This window comes from Microcebus murinus, chromosome 22 (assembly GCF_040939455.1).
Source record: "Microcebus murinus isolate Inina chromosome 22, M.murinus_Inina_mat1.0, whole genome shotgun sequence".
In the NCBI taxonomy this organism is placed as follows: domain Eukaryota; kingdom Metazoa; phylum Chordata; class Mammalia; order Primates; family Cheirogaleidae; genus Microcebus; species Microcebus murinus.
The window spans coordinates 16678224-16699557 of NC_134125.1; the positions used below are offsets into that span (position 1 = coordinate 16678224).

The 21334-nt window shown below is 48.1% G+C and overlaps 1 protein-coding gene across 2 annotated transcripts in view; it reads left to right on the plus strand.

The window, feature by feature from the left end:
* The first annotated feature begins 17286 nt into the window (after positions 1-17286).
* SGSM1 (small G protein signaling modulator 1) overlaps positions 17287-21334 on the plus strand; it is a 90597-nt gene continuing 86549 nt past the window's right edge. For both annotated transcript variants that reach the window (XM_075996648.1, XM_012756594.2), the window contains exons 1-2: positions 17287-17354; positions 17446-17489. In XM_075996648.1, the coding sequence (XP_075852763.1) occupies positions 17336-17354; positions 17446-17489 (63 nt within the window). In that variant the 5' untranslated portion in view covers positions 17287-17335. The remainder of the gene's footprint in view (positions 17355-17445; positions 17490-21334) is intronic.

Consider the following 21334-nt stretch of genomic DNA (forward strand, 5'->3'; position numbering starts at 1 on the left):
TAGACAAAAAAAAATCTTTATAAGTTCAGCACAGGTGCAATTTTTATTTTGAACACAACCCGTGGTTGGATGAAACTAAGGATGTGGCACCCATGAACACAGACAGCCAACTGTATACCAACCACTGCAGTTTGTGAAGTCAGGCATGGTGCTAAGTGCTTCGCATAGAAGGGATCGTTTCATCCTAACAATCTCAGGGGGGACAGGGAGGCACAGAGAGGTGACATTGCTTACCCAAAGTCACACAGCTAAGAAGTATCAGAGACAAGATTCAAATCCACAAATCAGTGTTGGAAGATTTCCATGGCAACAGTGTCGGTGTAAGGACATCAACTGTCCCTGCCGAGGGGAGGCTGTAGCTTTTCTGAAGCACATCCTTCCTACTCTTTGGGTTTTAGGACAGTCTTTCATTTATGACATTTGCTATTCTATCATTTTTTTTTAATTTTCACTTTTCAGGCCCAAAAGATTCAAGATAAAAGATTATTTATCCTGATGAACAAGCTATAATGCTGGGTTAGAAGGAAATTTAAGTTCATACTAAGCCAACAGTCCCTATAATGCAGCATTTATAATTATAAATGCACAATGAGAATGATTTAGAAAATTGTATCATACCAAAAGCAATAATTAAAGAAGAAGAAGAGCTCATTTACATAGAATCAAAGATTAGGCTCTTGGGTTATTTGATGATTAATTAATGAGGAGAAGTAAATCTTATCAATATAAGGACTGAGTACTAAGTAGTTGTATACTTTATAATATAAGTAAATTTTTTTATTTGTTTATTTTCATTATTGGAGTATCTGAAGATAAGTAAATCCTATATTGAAGAAATATATAAAGTCCACATAGTAGGAGCTCAGGAAATGGCAACTTCTATGGGCCATAGGGCAATATGTCTCTGGCATTTGCACTTAGGCAGAAATATTTATTGAATCACAGCGTGTCCAGGTACGTGCTGTGTGAGTCTGAGCAGGTCACCCTACCTCTCAGAGATTCAATTTCCTCATATGTAGGATGTGAACTTACATCATCGCATGGTCATGTGGGGGTTACGGCAGCTAATCTGTGAAAAGAGCTCGGCACGTGCTAAGCGCTGGGTGAGTCATAGCTATGAGAGTTATTATCACCCTAATGTCAAAGGTCCCTCATAAGCACTGCCAGCTCCATCTGCCCCCTGGGAAATCAGAAGGGCTGACTCGCTCACCTGTCTCTGCCAACTGGGTCCAAGGAGTGAGACGCAGGGCTGTCTTAGGTGGGTGTAGAGCAACATCTAGTGGACCAGAAGGGAAACTGACGGAGCGTCACCATGACGCTGGGAAGAGGAAGTGTAAGGCTGGCTGAGACAGAGGTTGGCAGAGAAGCAGGGAAGGTGGCCTGCACGTGCTGGGTGTCCCCAGCAGGGAGAGGGGGGCAGGTGAGGTCCCTCAGCAATAACCAGGACACCAAGTCCCCGTGTGCTAACTAACTGAGGGGTCCCTCTGCCTCTCCCAGGCCTGCCCGGGCGCTGGGTCTCTGGGTCCTGCGGCTCAGGGGCCCGACTGCTCATGTCCTGCTCTGTCTGTCTGTGTCCCCACTAAGAGCACCGCCTCCGTGGTCTCCAGTCCCCAGTGGTCAGAGGCCAGGGCCTTAGAGGGCTCCCTGCCAGGGTGCAGCCATGGCCTCCTCCACAGCTCTGGGCCACGCCTGAGCAACTGGGGCCCTTGTCACTCTGGCACCAGGTCCTGGGGCTGCTTTCTCCCCTGTCCTCGTCTGCAGCAGAGATCCCGGTGGAATCCCCTCCTGGAGTTGTGAGGGGGAAATGGGAGAAGTCGTGGAAAGCGTGAAACACAAGAACAGGCCCGCGGTGACCGCCCAAGAACTGGGAGCCATTATGACCATGTACAAAGCGCCCATTTTTTCTGAGAAGGGCATTTCCATGTTGATAGAAATTCCTTCCTTATATTAATATTTATCAGTGACAGTTTGAAGGATGTAGGTGGATATAAACATATGCATATATATCTAAAATACATTAAGTTAAATTAAGATAGGTTATTAAATGATATATACAAGACACTGCAGATTTTTTTTAAAAAAAAATGAATATACATACCACAAATGCTCAAATATAAGCTGAACCCAATTCTAAGTCAATTTTCCAATGCAGTAGTAATGAAAAATATCTCCTAGTGAGAGAATAAAAATTTGGGGTTTGTCCTGATATAAACTTTTAGAGAAATCAAATGTGTATTTATGATACACAACTTATTAGTTTAGATGCAATTAGGTATTGTATGAGTAATATATAATTATTGCTGTTTTCCATTTTTATGTTTAACAATGTTTTTTAACTCAAATTCTTCATAGGATTCTCCAACATCAGTAGTTTTTCATCTCCAAAATGAGTTTTGAATCTTCTAAGCCAATTTTCCGGGGTTCAGTACCTACTCTTCTATCTAAGTGCAGGGAGAGACAGGCCTTTTTGAGTCAGGAGCCTCTTGTCAAACCACAGCGAGGCACTCAGGAGGCATAAGGACATTTTAAAAACTAATCCTGTAGATGTTAATTTTATTAACATCTTAAAATTAAAATTCTTTTATATTCCCAGCTACTCAGGAGGCTGAGGCAGGAGAATCGTTTGAGCAATTGCAGGAGTTCAAGACCAGCCTGAGCAATACAGCAAGACCCTGTCTCTAAAAAAATATAATGTGAGATTCCTCTTTTAAATCATCTGTGTACAATAGCATCCACACATGCAAGTGTAAGGTCATCTTCCAAGGAATCATTGCCAAATCCAAGTTCAATTTCGTTACCACTTGCTTTCCTGATTTCATAGGGCCACCAATCTAGGCCACTAATACTGTCACTAACTGAGACCTTTTAAGGCATGTGTGTCTTCCCCAAACTGTCTTTTGTGTTTCACAATTAAGTTGTTGAGAGAACCATTCCATTCTGAGAAATTTTAAGGGCTCCTTTTGTCCTGTGATCAATGGGGAGAGGCTCACCTAGAAATACCATGTGAAAAAAGTACACCCAAGGCCGGGAGCGGTGGCTCACGCCTGTAATCCTTGCACTCTGGGAGGCCAAGGCGGGTGGATTGCTCAAGGTCGGTGGATTGTTCAAGGTCAGGAGTTCGAAACCAGCCTGAGCAAGAGCGAGACCCGTCTCTACTATAAATAGAAAGAAATTAATTGGCCAACTAATATATATAGAAAAAATTAGCCGGGCATGGTGGCGCATGCCTGTAGTCCCAGCTACTCGGGAGGCTGAGGCAGGAGGATTGCTTGAGCCCAGGAGTTTGAGGTTGCTGTGAACTAGGCTGACACCATGGCACTCACTCTAGCCTGGGCAACAAAGTGAGACACTGTCTCAAAAAAAAAAAAAAAAAAAGTACGCCCAGATGTAATGATGTGGGTTTCCTGGCAAAGGGATTATTTTTTATGGGGTGGATCCTTATTTTATTTTATAGATCTTCATTTTCTAAACCGATCTGCCATAGCATGGACTGCTTATTTAATAAGGAAGAAAACAAGCAATAAAGATTGTGTTTGCCTTTTTTTATTAGAAAATAAAGAGTTGGGTCAATTCTAAGTCCCAGGACCACTCGGGCTCAGCCCAAGCCGGGCCACCCCCTCACCCCAGGCATCTGACCCCAGGGGCAGATATGACCCAGGTCCTGTATGGGGTCAGGGTCTCCTGCCCGTACAGCAGGACACTCTAGGAAACTCCCAGGCCAGGTGCCCCATGGAAAAGCCCAAGGCAGAGGGCGCATAGCCCCCATCTCCTGGCCATTTTTCCTGGCAGCCCAAACAGAAAGGGGAGGTTCCAGAAAACTCAGTCTCAGTTTCCAAACTTCAGCGAAGCAGGAAATATTTGGTGGGAGGGCTGGCCACTGAGCTTCAGGCAGCCCATGGAGTGAGGTTCAAGCTGCTGCCTGGAGGGTCACCCTGGCCCTTTCCACACCCCAAGGAGAGGAAGATGAGTCCCTCTCTGCCCCACACTGTCCCCTTCCCCCTCTGCAGTCCTCCAGCCTGCTGGAGAAAGGCCTGAAGGTGCCGCTTCCACGGGGCTGGGCAGGAGCAGAGAGGATTTCTTCCCGGTCCTGCAGAGACGGCGGCTGCCCAGGACCTGTGTGACACCCCCGGGGACAGGCTGGACGCTTTCGTGAAGCACAGCCTTCAGCCCCAGGGGGACTGGAAGGACGAAGTGAAGGATGCCTGGCAGAGGATTGAGCAGTTCTTGAGGGATCAGTGCTTCCGTGATGAGCTGATCCTGGACCAGGAGGTCAGGGCGCTGAAGGTGGTCAAGGTGAGCACTCGGGACGCCGGGGGTTCAAATCCCAGCTCTGCCCCTGTGGGACTCTGGGGGATGGGTCCCTTCACCTCTCTGAGCACCAGCCTCCTCCTCCTCTTTGAAACTGGTCTGTTATGAGCCATAAATATGGTAATAAGTGGAGAAGTGCTTTTAAGGGGTAAATTGACCTACAAATCTGAAGGATGCGTGTGATGAATTCTGTTGATTCGAGTGTGCTGTGTTCTAATAGAAGGCATGCAACATCTCAAAGTCCCCAACCCCACTTTTATTGGGGATATTGGTGTATGCGTCCAGTAGAGTTTATTTGCCAGTGATAAGAAAACATTTCTTTTCCCTTTCCTCTTGTTCTCTCAACAATCTCTGTGCCTAGAAGTAGAGACACCCTTAGGATAAATGTCTTCAACTAGTTTCAGCAGAATGGAAAATGCATGGAACCCAATATTTATAAATAATAAATTAATAAGTTCATGACCTTATTTTACCAAATGTCGGTGAATAAGCAATAGCAATAAGGACACACCTTCATTAAGTTTGAGTTTTCATATTATGACAAAGAAGTGAGATTACCTCCATGCACATAATTCAGCATATTTTTTTCTTTCTGCCTTTCTTGATTTGTTCAGCACTTTTTTTTTTTTGATTACGTCAGTTTTCCTGGTTTCACCCATTCCTAATAGAATGGAAGCTCTGTATTTTTTGAAAGTAGACTGTGCCGATTCCTTTTGATTTCCTTGTGACCTGGAGAGTCTTTGGGGAATGGTCGTTATTTGTACAAAGACGTCTCTTGTTGGACTTAATCGCACCACCATCTGATACCCATATTGTTCTTTTTTCTAGTATTCCGTTTCCTCAGGTCAAGATACCCAATTCCTAAATTAAGGTCACCTAGGAAATATGAGCACTGCTAAGGCAAAAAATGATGTCATGATTTTTAAAAATTATACAGTAATACCCTTAGATTCCAATTTATGGAAACATATGGAAGATTACAAATCACATTGCTATTCATAAGTAAGCACTATTAACATTTTAATATACTATGATGACATTTAAACTATTTTTAAAGAAACATAGAACATTTTATTTCATATGTATTTATAAGTACATTTATTTTTAAAGTGACTGTAGATTTCTGATTGGTCCAAGATGGAGTTAGCCTCATACAACCTCTCTCTCTCTCTTTCTCTCTCTCTTTCTCTCTTGCTCAAATATTACAACTAAAACTCTGAACAGTGGACAGAAACAAGTATCTGAGAACTCTGTAAAGTAAATAATAACTGGCAGATGGGAACCAAAATCAAATCCTGAATAACAACCTGTATGAGGTGATGATAGTGGGTTAATTGTTCTTCTCTTTCTCCCGGTTTACCCACAGACAGGTGGAGACGTGGAACTGCCCAGCAGGCACTGGAAGGGAATGTTCTGGGACAAACCACCAACGTTTCTAGCCAGGTTAGTGGGACAGTGAGGGGTTCGTCCCCCATCTGTTTTGTTTTTCTCTCCCCACTTACAAAGCTGTCCTGCAGCCTCAGCAGTAGCAAAGGAACCTAAAGCCCTGAGAAATTCCTTGGCTCACTGGACTAAGGAAGAGGAAAGGGACTTCTTTGAAGATTGTGGGACAAGTCCCCATTATTTTTCTCTTGCTGCTTCACCTGCAAGGTCAACCTAATTGAGTGACACTGCACAATGGCACGGGAAGCTGAAACACTGAGCAGAATATGAAGAAAGGAACCCTGAACTCCTGGGGATGTTGGTGGAATTTTGCAGGGGAGTGATTTAAAGGAAATCCTTTAAATCTATGTATGACTCAACGTACGTCCTGGGATCACAGAACAGACCCAAAGAAGTAGAGGAAAGGCTCAGAGAATTGAACTATGCTATAAACCAACACTCAACTCCCAGATTAACCCCTGAGTTATACATGAGCCCTGTGGTCACAACCACCTAATAGTGGCTTGAAAACTGCACTGAGATTAGAACACAGAACATATGGTTTAACCTAAATCAACTGTGTTGATTGCTCAGTAAAACAACAACAAATGAACATTCTCTAATGGATTTTAATAAGAACCAGAGTCTCACAATAGAATAAGCAAACTGTCCAAGATACTATCCAAAAATGTACAATAACACATAAAAAAAAAAGCTAGGAAAATTTAACCAATTACCAAGGAAAAAGACAATCAACAATCCAGCCCCGAAATGACCCACATAAGGGTCGTATCAGAGAAAGCATCTATTATAACCATTCCCAAGGAAATAATGGTAATACTCTTGCAATTAATGGAAAGATACAAGTCTTCAGCAGATCAGTAGAAATTATGAAAAAGGAACAAATGGAAATTTTAACTGAACATACAACATACAAAATTTTAAGAAACTTACTGGATGGATTCAATTACAGACTAGAGAGGAAAAAAAAGGAAAGAGTCAGTGAACTTGAAGATATATCAATAAAAATGATACGATAGAAATAACAAGTACAGATCCTCAGAGACATGTGGGATGTCATCAAAATTTCTAACATTCCACCCATTAGAGTGCCCACAAGGAGAAAGAAGTTCATGCAGGAAAAAAATACTGAGGAGAAAAATGGCTGAAAATATCTCAAATTTGTGAAACATAGACCCAAGAAGCCCGGAAAAACCTTACTCTGATACATCGTAACAATCTACTGAAAGTCAGAAAGCAATGGCATGTGATACATAAAGAAATAACAATAGGAATGCTTGTGATTTTTCACAAGAAATGATGGCGACCAGAAGAGAGTAGAACAACATTTTTGAATGCTGCAAAAAAAACCCAAAACAAAACAAAACAAAAAAAAAAAACAAAGAACCATCAACCCAAGATACTATATGCAGCAAAAATATACTTAAAGATTGAAGAGGGGGGAAAAGTGAAAAACTGATGGAGATGGAAAAAAACCAAGAGAATTCATCCCCTGCAAAGCTGCTCTAAAATGATGTGAAAGGAAGGCACACTGGCTGAAAGGAAGTTACGTAGGAGAGACGCTTGCGACTTCAGGAATAAAGGAGGAGCAAGGGAAATGGAAAATATATGGGTACATGTGACAGCCTGTTTTTCTCCTCTTAAATGCTTGACTTTGAGTGTGACTTGTGAAAGCAAAAATTATCCCACAGTCTCAGAGGGCAGAGTTCTGTCATGCAGACGTTGTGTATGTGATAACTGCAAAGAGTCTAGGGTGAAAGTATCTATGTGGCTGTAAGGTTTTATTTGAAAACCTGAAAGCTTTGGTATACATAGTTATTCCCATAACAATAGCCAAACACAATTACAAGCTCACTCCAAACATTGTATAACCTCAAATTGTATAACCTATTGGCTGGGCTAAGCCAATCAGATTTTGCATTCTGGAGATTAGGTGCCATGATTTTTTTTTTTTTTTTTAAGCATTTCCTATGTGCCAGGAATAGCACAGAACACTCTGCATTCAGTTCATTACATAAAATTTATTTTACTTTTTAAATTTTACAATTAAAATTTTACATCAATACATTAATTTATTAATAATTAATCTAATTAAAAGTAAATGTTAAGATTTTTATTCATTTATTTTAATAAAAGTCCTTGTTAATTTTGTTCTGTAACAAGCTGAGATAGACGTATTGCCCCATTTTACAGGTGAGGAAACTGAAATTCAGGAAAGCCAAGGGTGGTGGTGATCAAGATCACGCAGCTAGCGAGTAACAAAGCTGAAATGCAATCTCGTGTATGTCTGACCAGAGGCCAACCTCAACCACTACGTCGTCGTGCTGCCTCCAGTAGAGGAAAATGGGAGTCTCAGGACCACCTCCCAACTCCCTGTGCAAAAGGAAAGGCCAAGACCGGAGGCTGAGCCATGCAACACCCCCTTTAGAATGAGTAACTGTTACTAACATCATGCATTAGCCAGATTCCCCAAAGAAAGCTAGAAGGCCTCAGGTATCCTTGGGGACTACCCCCACAGATCATGCATAAGGAAATTCTTTGCCGGCCTCCCATTCACAAGGAACGTGCACAAGCACAGCTTTAGGTCTGCAGTCTAAATCTAGCTCCCAGAACCAAAGTCTGTTCAACTCCACACTGCTGATGGCGACTCCAAGCTTGTCTTCCCAGGTGCAGGACAGAGACAGGATGAGATCAGTCATTCCTCGGCATACCCAGGGACATCTGCATAATTGATTCTTCCTTTGCACCTTTATTTCCTCTTCAAAAATTCACCTTGTTCTTAAGTAAAATGCGGATTTCCTGGGCTTCAAAAGAAAATAAACATTTGCCTTACTACCCACCCCCCTCTTCCCTTTTTCTTTCTGTGTGCCCTCTCCCCTTAGATACTGAGTTCCCAAATCCCCCTTTGGGGGAAGAAAACAGCCCCAGGTGCGTGTGAACCTGAGAGAGAGGAAAGAGGCTGACCACTCGCAGGGACTGGCAGAAGCAGCTTCAGGACGGGGGGGGGGGGGGGGGGGGACGCGTGGAGACCCACTTCAGAAGGCTGGGGCGGTCGTCCAGGTAAGAGGTGGTGATATGGGCTGCTGGGTGGGAGTGGGAATAGAGGCAAGTAGAAAGGGTTCAAGGCCCGCAAGGCTTGCCAAATGATACTCCATGTTGAAAGATTAAAAGTCCTCCCCTGTCTCCCTCATTGGCTTCAGTTAAAAACAAAACAAAAACAAACAAAAAAAAGCCCTCCCCTACAATCGGAAACAAAACAAGGATGTTTGTTTTCACCACTTCTATTCAGCCTTGTGCTGGAAGTTCTAGCCATGCCAATTAAACATTGTATTTTTAAAAAGTAATAAAAGACATCCAAATTGGAAACAGAGAAATAAAACTACACACATTTGATATGTGCAGATGACAAGATCTTACATATCAAAATTCTTAAAGAATCCACACCTACAAAACTACCAAAGCTAATAAACTAATTTAGCAAAGTTGCAAGATATAAGATCAACATACTAAAACCAGTAGTATGGTTATATGTGAGCAATGAACAATCAGAAAAGGAAATTAAGAAAACAATTCCATTTATAAAAGCAGAAAAAAGAATGAAGTGATTAGGAATATAAATTTCACCAAGGTGGTGCAAAAGTTTTACAATGAAAGCTACAAAATGTGAATGAAAGAAATTAAAGAATATACAAATAAGCGGGAAGACATCCCATGTTTATGGATTGGAAGACTTAATATTGCTAAGATGGCGATAATCTCCAAAACTATCTACAGATTTAGTGAACTCCTTATAAAAATCCTAACAGCCATTTTTGCAGAAATGGAAAAGCTGATCCTAAAATTCATATGGAATATCAAGGACTTCAAATAACCAAAACAATATGAAAAGATCAAAATTGGGTGATTCACAGTTCCCTACAGTAACTAAAACAGTGCAGTACTGGCATAAGTCTACCAACATAAACAACTAAGTAGAGAATCCGGAAATAAACCCAAACATCTACGATTGATTTTTTAGTGGTTGCCAAGACCATTCAATGGGGAAACAACAGTCTCTTCAACAAATGGTGCTATAATAAAACAACCGGATATCCATATGCAAACAAAGTTGGATCGCTCCTCACACCATATACAAAAACTAACTCAAATGTATTGGAGGCCTAAATATAAGAGCTATAACTATAAACCTCTTAGAATAAAATACAAGGGTAAATATTCACAACTTGGGTTTGGCAATGGGTTCTTAGCTAAGAACACCAAGAGACACCAAGAGTAAAAGCAACAAAAGAAACGATAGATAAATTGAACTTCAGAAAAATGTAAAGCATTTGCACACTATATTAACAGGCCATTATCAAGAAAGAGAAAAGACAGTCCACAGAATGAGAGAAAATATTTGTGAATCACATATGTAATAAGGGTCTAATATCCAGAATGCATAAAGAATTTGCACAACTCAACAACAAAAAGACAACTTATAAAATGGGCAAAAGACTTGCATAGATGTTTCTTCAAAGAAGACATGCAAATGGCTCGCAAGCATATGAGAAGATGTTCAACATTATTAGTCATTAGGAAAATGCAAATCAAAACCACAATGAGACATGACTTCACACCCACTAGGATGACTATAATAGTAATTTTTTAAAATGTTTTTGCAAAGATGTGGAGAAACTGCAATTCTCCTATGTTGTTGCGAGGAGTGCAAAATGATGTAGTCACTATGGGAAAGAGTTTGAAGGTTCCACAAATGTTAAAGGTAAAATTACCAAATGACCCAGCCATTCCACTCCTAGGTATATATCCAAGGGATGTCCAGAATAGGCAAACCCATAGACACATAAAGCAAATTAATGATTGCCAGGGGTAGTGGGGAGGGATAAATGGTAGTGACTGATTCATGGGTATAGGGTTTCCTTTTGGGGTGATGAAAATGTTCTGGAACTAGACAGTGGTGATGGCTGCCCAGCGTAGTGAATATACTAAACGCCACTGAATTGTCCACTTTAAAATGATTGAATTTTAAAAATTCACCATGTTAAAATGGTGAATTTCATGTTATATGAATATTACTATAATAGATTTAAAAAGGGTTGTTGATGGGTAGAATGTGGGAGGAGAGTGTAGGAGGGAAATGAGGAGTTTCCTGGTTACCTTTGGGGAATTCTGTACCGGAGGGGTCTTAAGCTCTCCTCCCTGTGCTTTGGTCCCAAGTGCGTCCCTCTCTGCTTTGTCTAGGCACGTTCATGCCCACCATGGGGGCCTCTGCACCTGTTCTCCCCCGAGCCCGGAACGACGTTCCTCCAGCTCTCAGCCTGGCTGCCGCCCTCTGCATTCATGACTCAGTCACGCTGTCACCTCCCCAGACACCTCCACAGGCCTGACTGGCTCCTGCCCATGTGCGGAATCTCAGGTCTAATGTCACCTCCTCAGAGTTCTCATCCTATGGCCGCTCACCACCGCACCCCTCAGCTCCCAAGCCCCATGGCATCGACCGCAACCTTGACGTTTTACTGATTTGATCACGTATTTATTGCCTATCTCCCCCCCACCCCCGCCCAGATCAAATGTGAGCATTATGGGAAACACTGCCATATGATGTATGCACACGCTATCCCCCGTGCTGGGCACACTGTGGGCTCTCAACAAATGAATGAATGAATGAATGAACGAACGAAATGTACCTGGGAAAAATCAGAAAGAAAAAAAATCCAGCCTTGTTTAAGTGAACCTCAAGCAGAGAAATGTTGAGGTTGGCGATGATTTTCTATCTATGGGAGGAAGCAAGAATTTTTTTGTCCTCAGTTTTTAGACTTGGAGATCTACTGTGGTGAAGTCATGTCATTTGTCAACCTGTTGGCCACCAGGGCTGTCCATCAAAGGAAGCTGCCAATCTTCCTGAAATTCCCCCGGACCCTCCCACCTTCCTTCCTTGGCTCCAGGGCTTCCATAACCTCAGAGCCCGCAGCCCCTCCTCCCCGCGACCCAGATGTCACCATGTCTGGGCAACCTGTGAAGTCACATTCACATCATTAGTCACCCACCGCCGTTCTTTCCTGCAGCTGTTCACACGGCATCTCTATCCCACCCTGCAAAAAGCTCCTTGCTCTTTTGCTGGGAGTCACCAAAACCTACCTGTGGCTATGGTCACCGCTCACCATCTGCCATGCTGATGTTTCTCTGTGCTGTCTCCCACCAGGGACCTGGGCAATGCCTGACGCTCATGCAGCACCAGCAGGACCCCCATTGGAGGCAGCGCTAATGGACGAGATGCCTGCCCTGGCACGAGATCTCAGAATGCTCCCCAAATTTCCATTTACGCACAGCCCACCTGCCCAACCACGACTGATTAAATCTAATCAGGATAATATTGTTCCCCTTTGTCAGATACCCAATGATCAAGCATCTCTTGCAGTAAAAGTGACAATGCAACCCAGTTCAGGCCAATAAGGTTGAAAGGGAAAATCTGTTGGGGGACTCTGGGACTGTTTTTGCTTTTCTGTAAAAGGAACAGATGCAACTAACACTCCTTTCTTCCTGCACTGATATTGGGTGTGAGGTCTGGACTTGTGGCAGCCATCTTGAGGCCATGAGGCATCAAGCCACAAACTATGAATGATGGCATAAGATACAAAGAGCCTTGGTCACTGATGCCCTCAATTGGCCAATAAATCAATGCATGAGTGACTTATTCATTAGACACAGTAGGCACAGTGCCTAGGGTCCATAATAATTTCGAGGGCCTATGAAAATGTTTTAATTTCTTTGGAAATAAGAAGTATATTCTCTTCCCTACTCCCCCCCGCCCCCTCCATCAGGCCCACACTTCTATACTCCTCCATTTCCCCCAGCCATGTCAATGGATGCCAGTGGACAGTGATATGCAGTTTAAAAATGAGGAGTCTATATCCACATTTGTGGTGTCTGAACCCCAAACTAACTAATAAAATACTTGGCTGCATCACCATTTACTCCAAACCTTACCTGCTACAGTTTCAAACCTGGTACCATCTGATGAAATTATATCTTACGGAAAAATTAAGTGTGCTCTCCACAAAATTGTGCAGGATAGAAAAAATCGAATCCATCTAAATATGCAATAATAGAGGAAGACAGTATAAATTATGAAGCTTCCATACTTATGAAATCCTTCTGCAGATATGAAAATGGATGCTATAGATCTATATTTATTGACATAGACATTCACTTTTTAAGGGAAAAGCAGGTCAATTTTTTTTTTCTATTCATGGAAACAGATGGGTATATGACATAGAAAAAATTGTATCAGTAAAAGGATTTCAACTGCAAGTAAGAGAAAGCTCTAATTCAATGACTTCACAATGAGGAAATGCATTTTCCGAAACAACGAGACAACCAGAGGTGAGGTTCTCTGGCTCCAATGCTCCATGGTTCTCCTAATTCTCTGCACTTCCCTGTGTTTGCCCGTGATCTCAGGCTGTCACATGGTGGCAGCACATATAATGCCAATGCTGAGAGAAGTGGGGCTGTATGTTGGATGGGTCTCTCTAAAAGTAGAGACACCATTCCCAGAAGGCACCAACAGACTCCTCCTGTGTCTCATTGGCCAGAACTGTGTCACATGCTCAAGTCTAAACCAATCACTGACAACAGAAACAGGAGTGCCCGTGATTGGCTTAGACCAATCAGGACCTACCCAGGATGGGAAAGGGAACGCCTCCTCCAAGACACATGAAGAGGGAGGGGAGGATAGATATCTGGACAAATTCAGTTTCATTAGGAAGAGGGGAAAGGGAAGGGATATTGAAGTGACAACTGCATTAGTCACTGTTCTCCAGGGAAACAGAACCAACAAGAAGTATATGTGTGTACACACACATGTATGTATGCGTATATATGCATATACATAAAGAGATGCATTATAAGGAATTTGCTCCTACAGTTACGCAGGCTGAGAAGTCCCAAGACTTGCAATCAGGAGGCTGAAGACCCAGGAGGACTTATGCCGGCCTGAGACCCAGGAAGAGCCAGGGTTTCAATTTGAGGCAGAAGCCAGGAAAAGATTGATGTCCTAGCACAAGCAGTCAGGCAAGGGTAGTTCCCTGTCACTCAGCCTTCTTTATTCTATTCAAGTCTTCCATTGATTGAATGAGGCCCACCGCACCACAGGCGGCAATCGGCTGCACCCAGTCCCTAGACTCAAATGCTGATCTCATCCAAAAACACCATCCTAGACACGCCCGGAATAATATTTGACCCAGTCAAGCAGACGCATACAATTAAGCACCATAGCAACAAGGAGCATCTATTGCATAGAGCATGCAACGCAATGCTAACCAGGATTTCTGAGTTTAGTAAGCTGGTTAAGAGTGCCTTGGCCTGAATCTAGCCTCCATTACTGTCTAACTACACGTGTTTGGTTAAGCTAATTTCTTTGATCCTCCGCTATAAAATGCAGACGCTGGGAGAAACCTACAATCACGGGGTTGACTAGTGAATTAAACGAGATAATATATGTGAGGTTCATAGCACAGTGCCAGACACCTTAAGTGCTCAAAAAACTGTAGCTGTTATTAACGTGATCACTACGTTGCGAATTGTGAGGTTATGCATTGTGTCTGTCATTAATGGATTGCCGCTCAGGTCCAGATTCATCCATTCTTCAGTGTTTGCTCCTCTGTAAGAGTGGACTTTTTAAGCATTTATTTATGCTGAGCACAATGCTGGACGTCCAAGGAGGAGGAAGCGTCTCTTACCAGCTGCTGCACCACTGGTCAGCGGCGAGGCACGCGGTGTAGCCTGGGTAGCATGGGCCACGTGATGGGGATTCTCAGACCCTGGGGAAGGCTTCGGGACCCAGGTAAGTTTACCTGCTCTGGCCCCAGGAGGGTCCACCTCTTCCCAAGCTGATCTTAGATGATGGTGCCCCCTAGTGGTGAGTGTTCCCACTGCAGTGAAAGATCCGGATTCAGAACCGGGGCAATCCCCTGGTTTCGGCCACGCCCATCTATCTTCCTGTTGCTAGAGAGCCAAACACTGCCAAGTCTTTTATCTTGAAGGAAAAGCTCCAGGGTTTCAAGGAAAGCCAGGCACAGATCAACTTTCCAGGCTTGGTGCTTGGCAGAGAAAGGAAAAACACGGGTTTCAAAAATAGGTTCCCTAGAAGTGTGGTAGACATCCTACCTTTCTATAAAGTAGGATGGCAGGAAAAGATTGATGTCCTAGCACAAGCAGTCAGGCAAGGGTAGTTCCCTGTCACTCAGCCTTCTTTATTCTATTCAAGTCTTCCATTGATTGAATGAGGCCCACTGCATCGGAGGCGGCAATCGGCTGCACCCAGTCCCTAGACTCAAATGTTAATCTCATCCAAAAACACCATCCTAGACACGCCCAGAATAATATTTGACCCAGTCAAGTAGACGCATGCAATTAAGCACCATAGCAACAAGGAGCATCTATTGCATAGAGCATGCAACACAATGCTAATCAGGATTTCTGAGTTAACTTAAGGGTGCAGCCAAGGAGGAGAACCATTGGGTCGATCGCTTCGGGCCCAAGCTCAGAATTCCGAGTGCCACCCACACACTGTAAGAACTGGGCTGAAACCCTGTCTGGGCTCTGCTTTCTTCATCTATGATATGGTAGCGTAGGGTTGGCGGTCAGGCTGCAGCGGGTGGCATTCAATAAGACCAGGAAAGCAAAGCCCAAAGCCCGTACTCAGTGCAGTGACGGGCACCTAGTAGGTCCTTAATATATTATCTTGCTTATGCCAAGCAACCATTCCCCATTCTCCAGTCTCCTGGGGGACTCAGGACTCTACCCTCACCGGGGACGGTGGGGAGGTGGGATTGTGATCGAGAACTCTCCCCCCTAGCCAAGGGGCCGGTGTGTGCCCCAATTCAGGCCAGTCGGATGCTCCTCCCTGGAACGAGAACCTTAAACAGATGGTGCTCCTCTCACCTGAGTGGTGGCGCCCCAACCACACGGTCTCCACCAGGTGAATGATCCCGAGGGTCCCCCTTTCTGGCACTCTAGAGCTGCCTTGGTTTCATCGCATTTCCCAGTTCTCCGTGCTCCCAGGGATTCCGGAAACACATTATGTTTCCTGTCTATTTCCTTTTGCCCGAGTGAGCCAAAGTTGGCTTCTGTGGTCCAAGACCCCGACACATAGCGGTGGAAAGGAGGGGGCCCTGGACCCACCCCTGCACAGAGAGGGCACACTCCGAGTTGTCCCCCAGTCCTTATGAAAGGACAATTGAATACTGGGGGACCCTAAAAGGCATTGAAAATCCTTAAAGGGACCTTCGAGGCCCTACAGGATTGTGGCCCACCACCTCTCTCCCATCCCCCTTGCTCCTGCTACTCCAGCCGCGCTGGTCTCCTTGCTATTTGTCACCCTCGGTGGACGCACTCCCACCCCAGGGCCTTTGCACTTTCCCTTTCCTTTGTCTGAATTTCCTCCAGAAACCCCCACCATCTACTCCTTTTCCCCTTTGCTCCAATGTCACCTGCTCAGTAGGGCATCCTTCAACCATTCTGTATCAGGATACATACCCCACCCATCTGCCCTCCCTGTCTCTTTTGCCTAACTTTATTTTTCTCCAGAACCTTCCAACACACTCTATCATTCCTTTATTTATTTTGCTGTCTGCCTCCTAAGCTCCAGGAGGGCAGGGCTTTTTGTCTGTCTTGTTCACTTAGAAATTTCCAGCACAGCTACCTGGAACAGAGCAGGTGCTCAATAAATGTCTGTTGACCTGAGTTGCATCCTGGGCGGAAAGATTCAGGGACTTGGAAGGCAGGGTGCTTTTGGTGAAACATGCCTTTGTCCTGCAGAGCCCACTGCCTGCCCAGCCCTGGAGAGCCTGGCCGGCAGGTGCCACCTGTTGGGGGCTGCCTCCTGGGAGGACCCCGCACCCCCCAGTGACCTTCACATGGGGTAGGGAGACGCCGAAGTCCTCGCCTCTCCTGGACAGAGAGCCAGCGTATCCTGGAAGACCCTGAACAACAACAACAGTAACAGCAGCGGCAGCCACCGTTTACGGTCACCGGCCCCTTATTCCCGGTCTGCACTAAGCGTTTCGCAGTGAAGATCTCATTTACGGCTCAGATCACTCTGAGACCCAGGATACCCATTTTGTACCATATTACACCCATTTTAAAGATGCGAGAACTGAGGCTCGGAGAATAGGAATGGCAACCCCACCATCTCCTGCCATTCCCTCCGGCCCGGCGCATACTGATAGCAGATGGTCAGGAAGCAGGAGACTCCCCTTCCCCGCCCCACGTGAGAGGGTGGGACGCGGGGCGCCCGGCGTGCAGGGCTGGGGGCCCCTTCGGAGGCTCGGGCGCTGGGCGTGCGGGCGGCTGGCGTGCGCCCTGCGCGGAGGACCCTGGGGCGCGCGCGGGCGACCCGGGCCGCCCCAGGCGGCTTTCCGGAGGGCGGGGCGACCGCGCGGGCCCTGACGTCGGGCGGCCCGGCCGTCACTCGCGCTCGGCCCCGCCCCGCCCAGGCTGCAGCAGCAGCGCCCAGGCCGGAGCCGCAGCCGCCGCCGCCGCCGCCGCCCGGGACGGGGACGGGGACGGGGTCGCCGCGCGCTGAGCCATGGCTTCGGTGCCCGCGGGTAGGGGCGCGGGCGCGGGCGGCGGGCGGGCGGCCCCGGGCCCCGGGTCCCTCCCTGTCACTGACCCGCCGCTCCCCGTCTCGTCCCCCAGAGGCGGAGACCCGGCAGAGGCTGCTGCGCACCGTCAAGAAGGAGGTAGGTGGCGGGGCAGGGGCGCCCGGCGCGACCCCGGTGGGGGGACAGCCGCAGCCGCGCGGGCGGGGAGGAGAGTCTCCGTGGAGGAGCGGCGCCCGGCGGCGGGGACGGCCACCTCGGGAGCGGGGCTCACCTGGGCGGGCATTGACCTCCCGCGGGGCTGGGGGCATGCGGGGTTGGGGGGCTCAGGTGTGGGGGCTCCGGAGGTCCGGAAGCTGCGTGTGGCGCGTGCAGGTGCGGGCATACCTGGGGGTGTCCGTAGGGCCCCGCCGGCGGAGGGGCAGGTGGGTGCGTCTCAGGGCGGGCTGGGGGAGGGGCGCGGACGGAGCCGTCTGCGGAAGGGGACCGGACTTCAGGACAAGGGACAGGTTCTATGTGCGAAACTGAAGCCTCCCTTCCCCGCCCCAAGTTCTCAGTCCTTGGAGCCACCAGGAGCCAGGAGACTCCTCCACGAGGGTCCCTGGGCAGCGGCCTGCTCCCCTGGGAGTCAGGGTCCCCCCACCCTACACGCAGGGGGGGCGGGAATCGGACAGGCTCGAGCAGCCCCTCTGCCCGCGCCCAGCCTGGGGGCCAGAGGGGGGCCCAGTCTAGCCTGTAGGGCTCCTGGCCGATGACCTCCCAGGGCCGGGTAGCAGGGGGAGTTTCTAGCGGTGGGGGCCGGGGTGGGATTCGGCTGTCTGGCCCGTGCGGACGCGTGTGTGGACGCGCACGCGCACAGCTGTGTGGGCGAGCGTCGTGGCCGTGTGTGAGAGCATGCATCTGTCTGGAGCTCTCCGCGTGTCCCTGTGCGCCGTGCGTACGGCTGCGTGCGGACCTGTCTGCGCGAGTATGGGTCTGTGCGTGTGTGTTCGCGTGACGCGTGAGTCAGTGTGAATGAGCGAGGCTGCGACCGTGTGCGTGTGAGTCTTGAGTGGGTGTGCAACGTGTGATGCATGAGTCTGTGAATGACTAAGGCTGTGGCTGCGTGCGTGCGTGCGTGTGTGTGTGGGTTGCCCTCTCCATGTCGGCCTGGGACCCCTTTGCTGCCGCGTCTGCGTCACCTCCGGACGTCATGGCTCCGGAGCCCAAGACCTTGCGTGGCTGCAGGCCTTGTGGGCTGGCCTGGTCCCTGTGCTGGTTCTCTGTGCTTGTGTGTGTGCATGTGTGCGTGTGTGCACGTGCGTGTGTGTCAGCTGCGGTGGCAGCGCCGAGCGCCACCGAGGAGCCCCTCCCTGCACAGTGGCAGACAGCCAGCCAGGGCAGCCTCCAGGCCAGGACCTGTTGCTGTCCCTCCCTCTTCAGGGATGTGGGTGTGTGTCCGTGTGTGTACGTCTCTGTGTGTGGCATGTCCTGTTTTGTTTAGAGGATCCGCTCTAGAGCTGATTGTACATTCTAGAGTTTGCAAATAAGGAGACATGCCAGATATATAGGATCCCTCAGAAAGGCCCAGAAGTTTTCAGCACAGCCCTTGTAGAGACCCTTGTGATGAAACTGAAGGCAGCTCTGTTCCGGGCCTCTTTCCAACAAAACACACAGACCCACAACATTCTCATGGCCATTTCAGGGCAGGGGTGTATGTGGATCCACAAAAGCCTTTATGTTAAAAACCTGCTGTGCTGTTGCCTGCGGTGTCACCAGACCTAGGTGTACTATGTGCTTCCCAGATGTCTTTGCCTGGGCTGGGTTCGTTTTTAAGGAAATGGTGGGCTGGTGCAATTGGCGAGGGGGCTGGGGACAGACAAGAGCGTCAGCCAGGTGTCTGGGGAGGGCTTGGGCTGAGGTCCTGCTCCCAGCTCCATCCCTGCCCTGCACCAGTCCCTCCCCCATCTATGACTCAGTTTCCCCATTTGCAGAAAGATGCATTTATCCCTATGCCCTTTGAGGCCCAGTCCATGTCAGTCTAGTTTGGCTTCTGGGACAGGTCAGAGAAGAGGAGCAACTTGCCCAAGAACACCCAGCTGAGAAGGGGCAGAGTCTGGACCTAACCCCCATGTCTGTCTGATGAGCTCTTACCCTCCCATGCCACAGACGTGCCCGCCCGCAGCTGTACAACGCCTCACTGTGGGGGGTGTGGGTGGCATCATTTCCATTGTGCGGGTGAGAATACTGTGGCCCGGAGAGCGTGAGTCATGTTCCAAGGGCACAGAACCAGTGAGGGCGAACAGGTTCCAGTCTTCTGCCTTTGAGCCCCCTGTTTAGCATGGTGACTGTCCCATGCGCCCCAAAGCAGACCTCCCCTTCCTTTCCTTCCTTTGCTTACTTATTTGGGGGGGGCATCTCCCCAGGTGTCAGAGAGCCAGTCTCTGGTTGAATGGAAGAGAAAGAAAGTTCTTTGCTAGAAATCTGAGAGTCAAATCGCCTCTTCCCTCCCCCCACCCTCTGGGTTCAGAGGAGCCGAATGTGTGCCTGCCACAGCCTCGCCCAGAGACACCTCTCACCTTCTTTCTAGAAGGGGCGTCTCAACAGTCAAATTCTCTAGATAAAGAGGGCACCCCTGCAAGCTTCATCTGACCACTGCAGCCACCCAGGGCTGGAGACTCTGTCCAGTGCTGACCCGGGAGCCAGGAGGACCCAGCGCCCACCCATGAGGCAGGCCAGGAAGGCGCTGTGCGCTCACCCAGAGCTGGGTGCAAGTCCCAGATGCATTTGTGTACTGAGGTTGTGTGTCACTGGGCTGGGTTCTGCAGAGACAGCAGTGAACACGACAGGCCCCATCGCCGCCCTCCTGGGGCTGACATTGCAGGGGTGGGGAGAGACAGAGATGCAGTCCCGATTACGAGCAGAATCACACACTGTGCACGGGGGGTCTTGGGGGAGGTACCAGGTGCCACAGGAATGCAAAACAGGGAGAAATGACCATGCGGGGGCCCAGGACGCGGTGTTTGGGAAGGCAGGTGAAAGATGAGTAGGTGAAGGTGTGATGGGATGGGGGAGGTCAGGCGACGCCATTCCCGGCAGAGGCATCCGGATCTCGGGGGCTTTGTGGCCGGACAGAACACTGTGAACTTGGAGGAATCGAAGCGGCTGGAGCAGAGAGGGAGGAGAAAGTGCAGCTGCAGAGGAGGCAGAGCACGTGGTCTCACCCTAAAACCAAAGAAGAGGAATGGGGAGGACATGGGGAACAGGGAGAGGAGACGACAGAGCTCACGCTGATTGCATGTTCGTTGCACCACCCTAGACGAGCCCCGGCATCTGGGCTTCAGTCTGGTCATAGCAGGGATGACAATTCCTCTGCTGGCAGGATAAACCACGCAGAAACACTCCTGATGTTAGCCTGAGCTTCTTCAGGGCAGGCATATTATTTTTCTCTCTCTCTCTTTCTCTCTCTCTCTCTGGCTCTCTCTCTCGCCAGTGCCACCAAGAGAAAGCTGGGGACAGGGTGTCCTCAGCATGGTCTCCTCCAGTTAAATCCAACCAGCTCTATCCTGGCTCCTTCCCGGCTCGCTCTCCCCTCCCAACGCCACCCCTTAATTTTGTTTTGGTTCCCGGAGCGAGAGAGCAGAGACTGGCTTCCCTGTTGCCGTGACAACTGCCATTAAGGGAGCCAGCCACGTGATGCCAGTTGATAACAGAAGCAAAGTGACTAGCTGTCTTGTTTTCTTGCCTCCAGGGCTGGGCCTAGGAGGCCTCTTAATTGGAGGGGAGGAAGGTAGGGGACGGTGGGCAGCGGATGAGACCCCAGGAGGGAGGCAGGGAGACGCAGGGGTAGGGCCTGCGGGGGAAACTTCACCTAGCTGGGCAGGCTGGAGCTCGGGGAAGGGCATTGGTTATGCATCCTTCAGCACAGATGCTGAGCAGGGTGAGTTTGGGGAACCCAGCCTCCCAGCCTCCCAGCCTCTGGGTTGGGGGCGATGGGATGGGAGAGA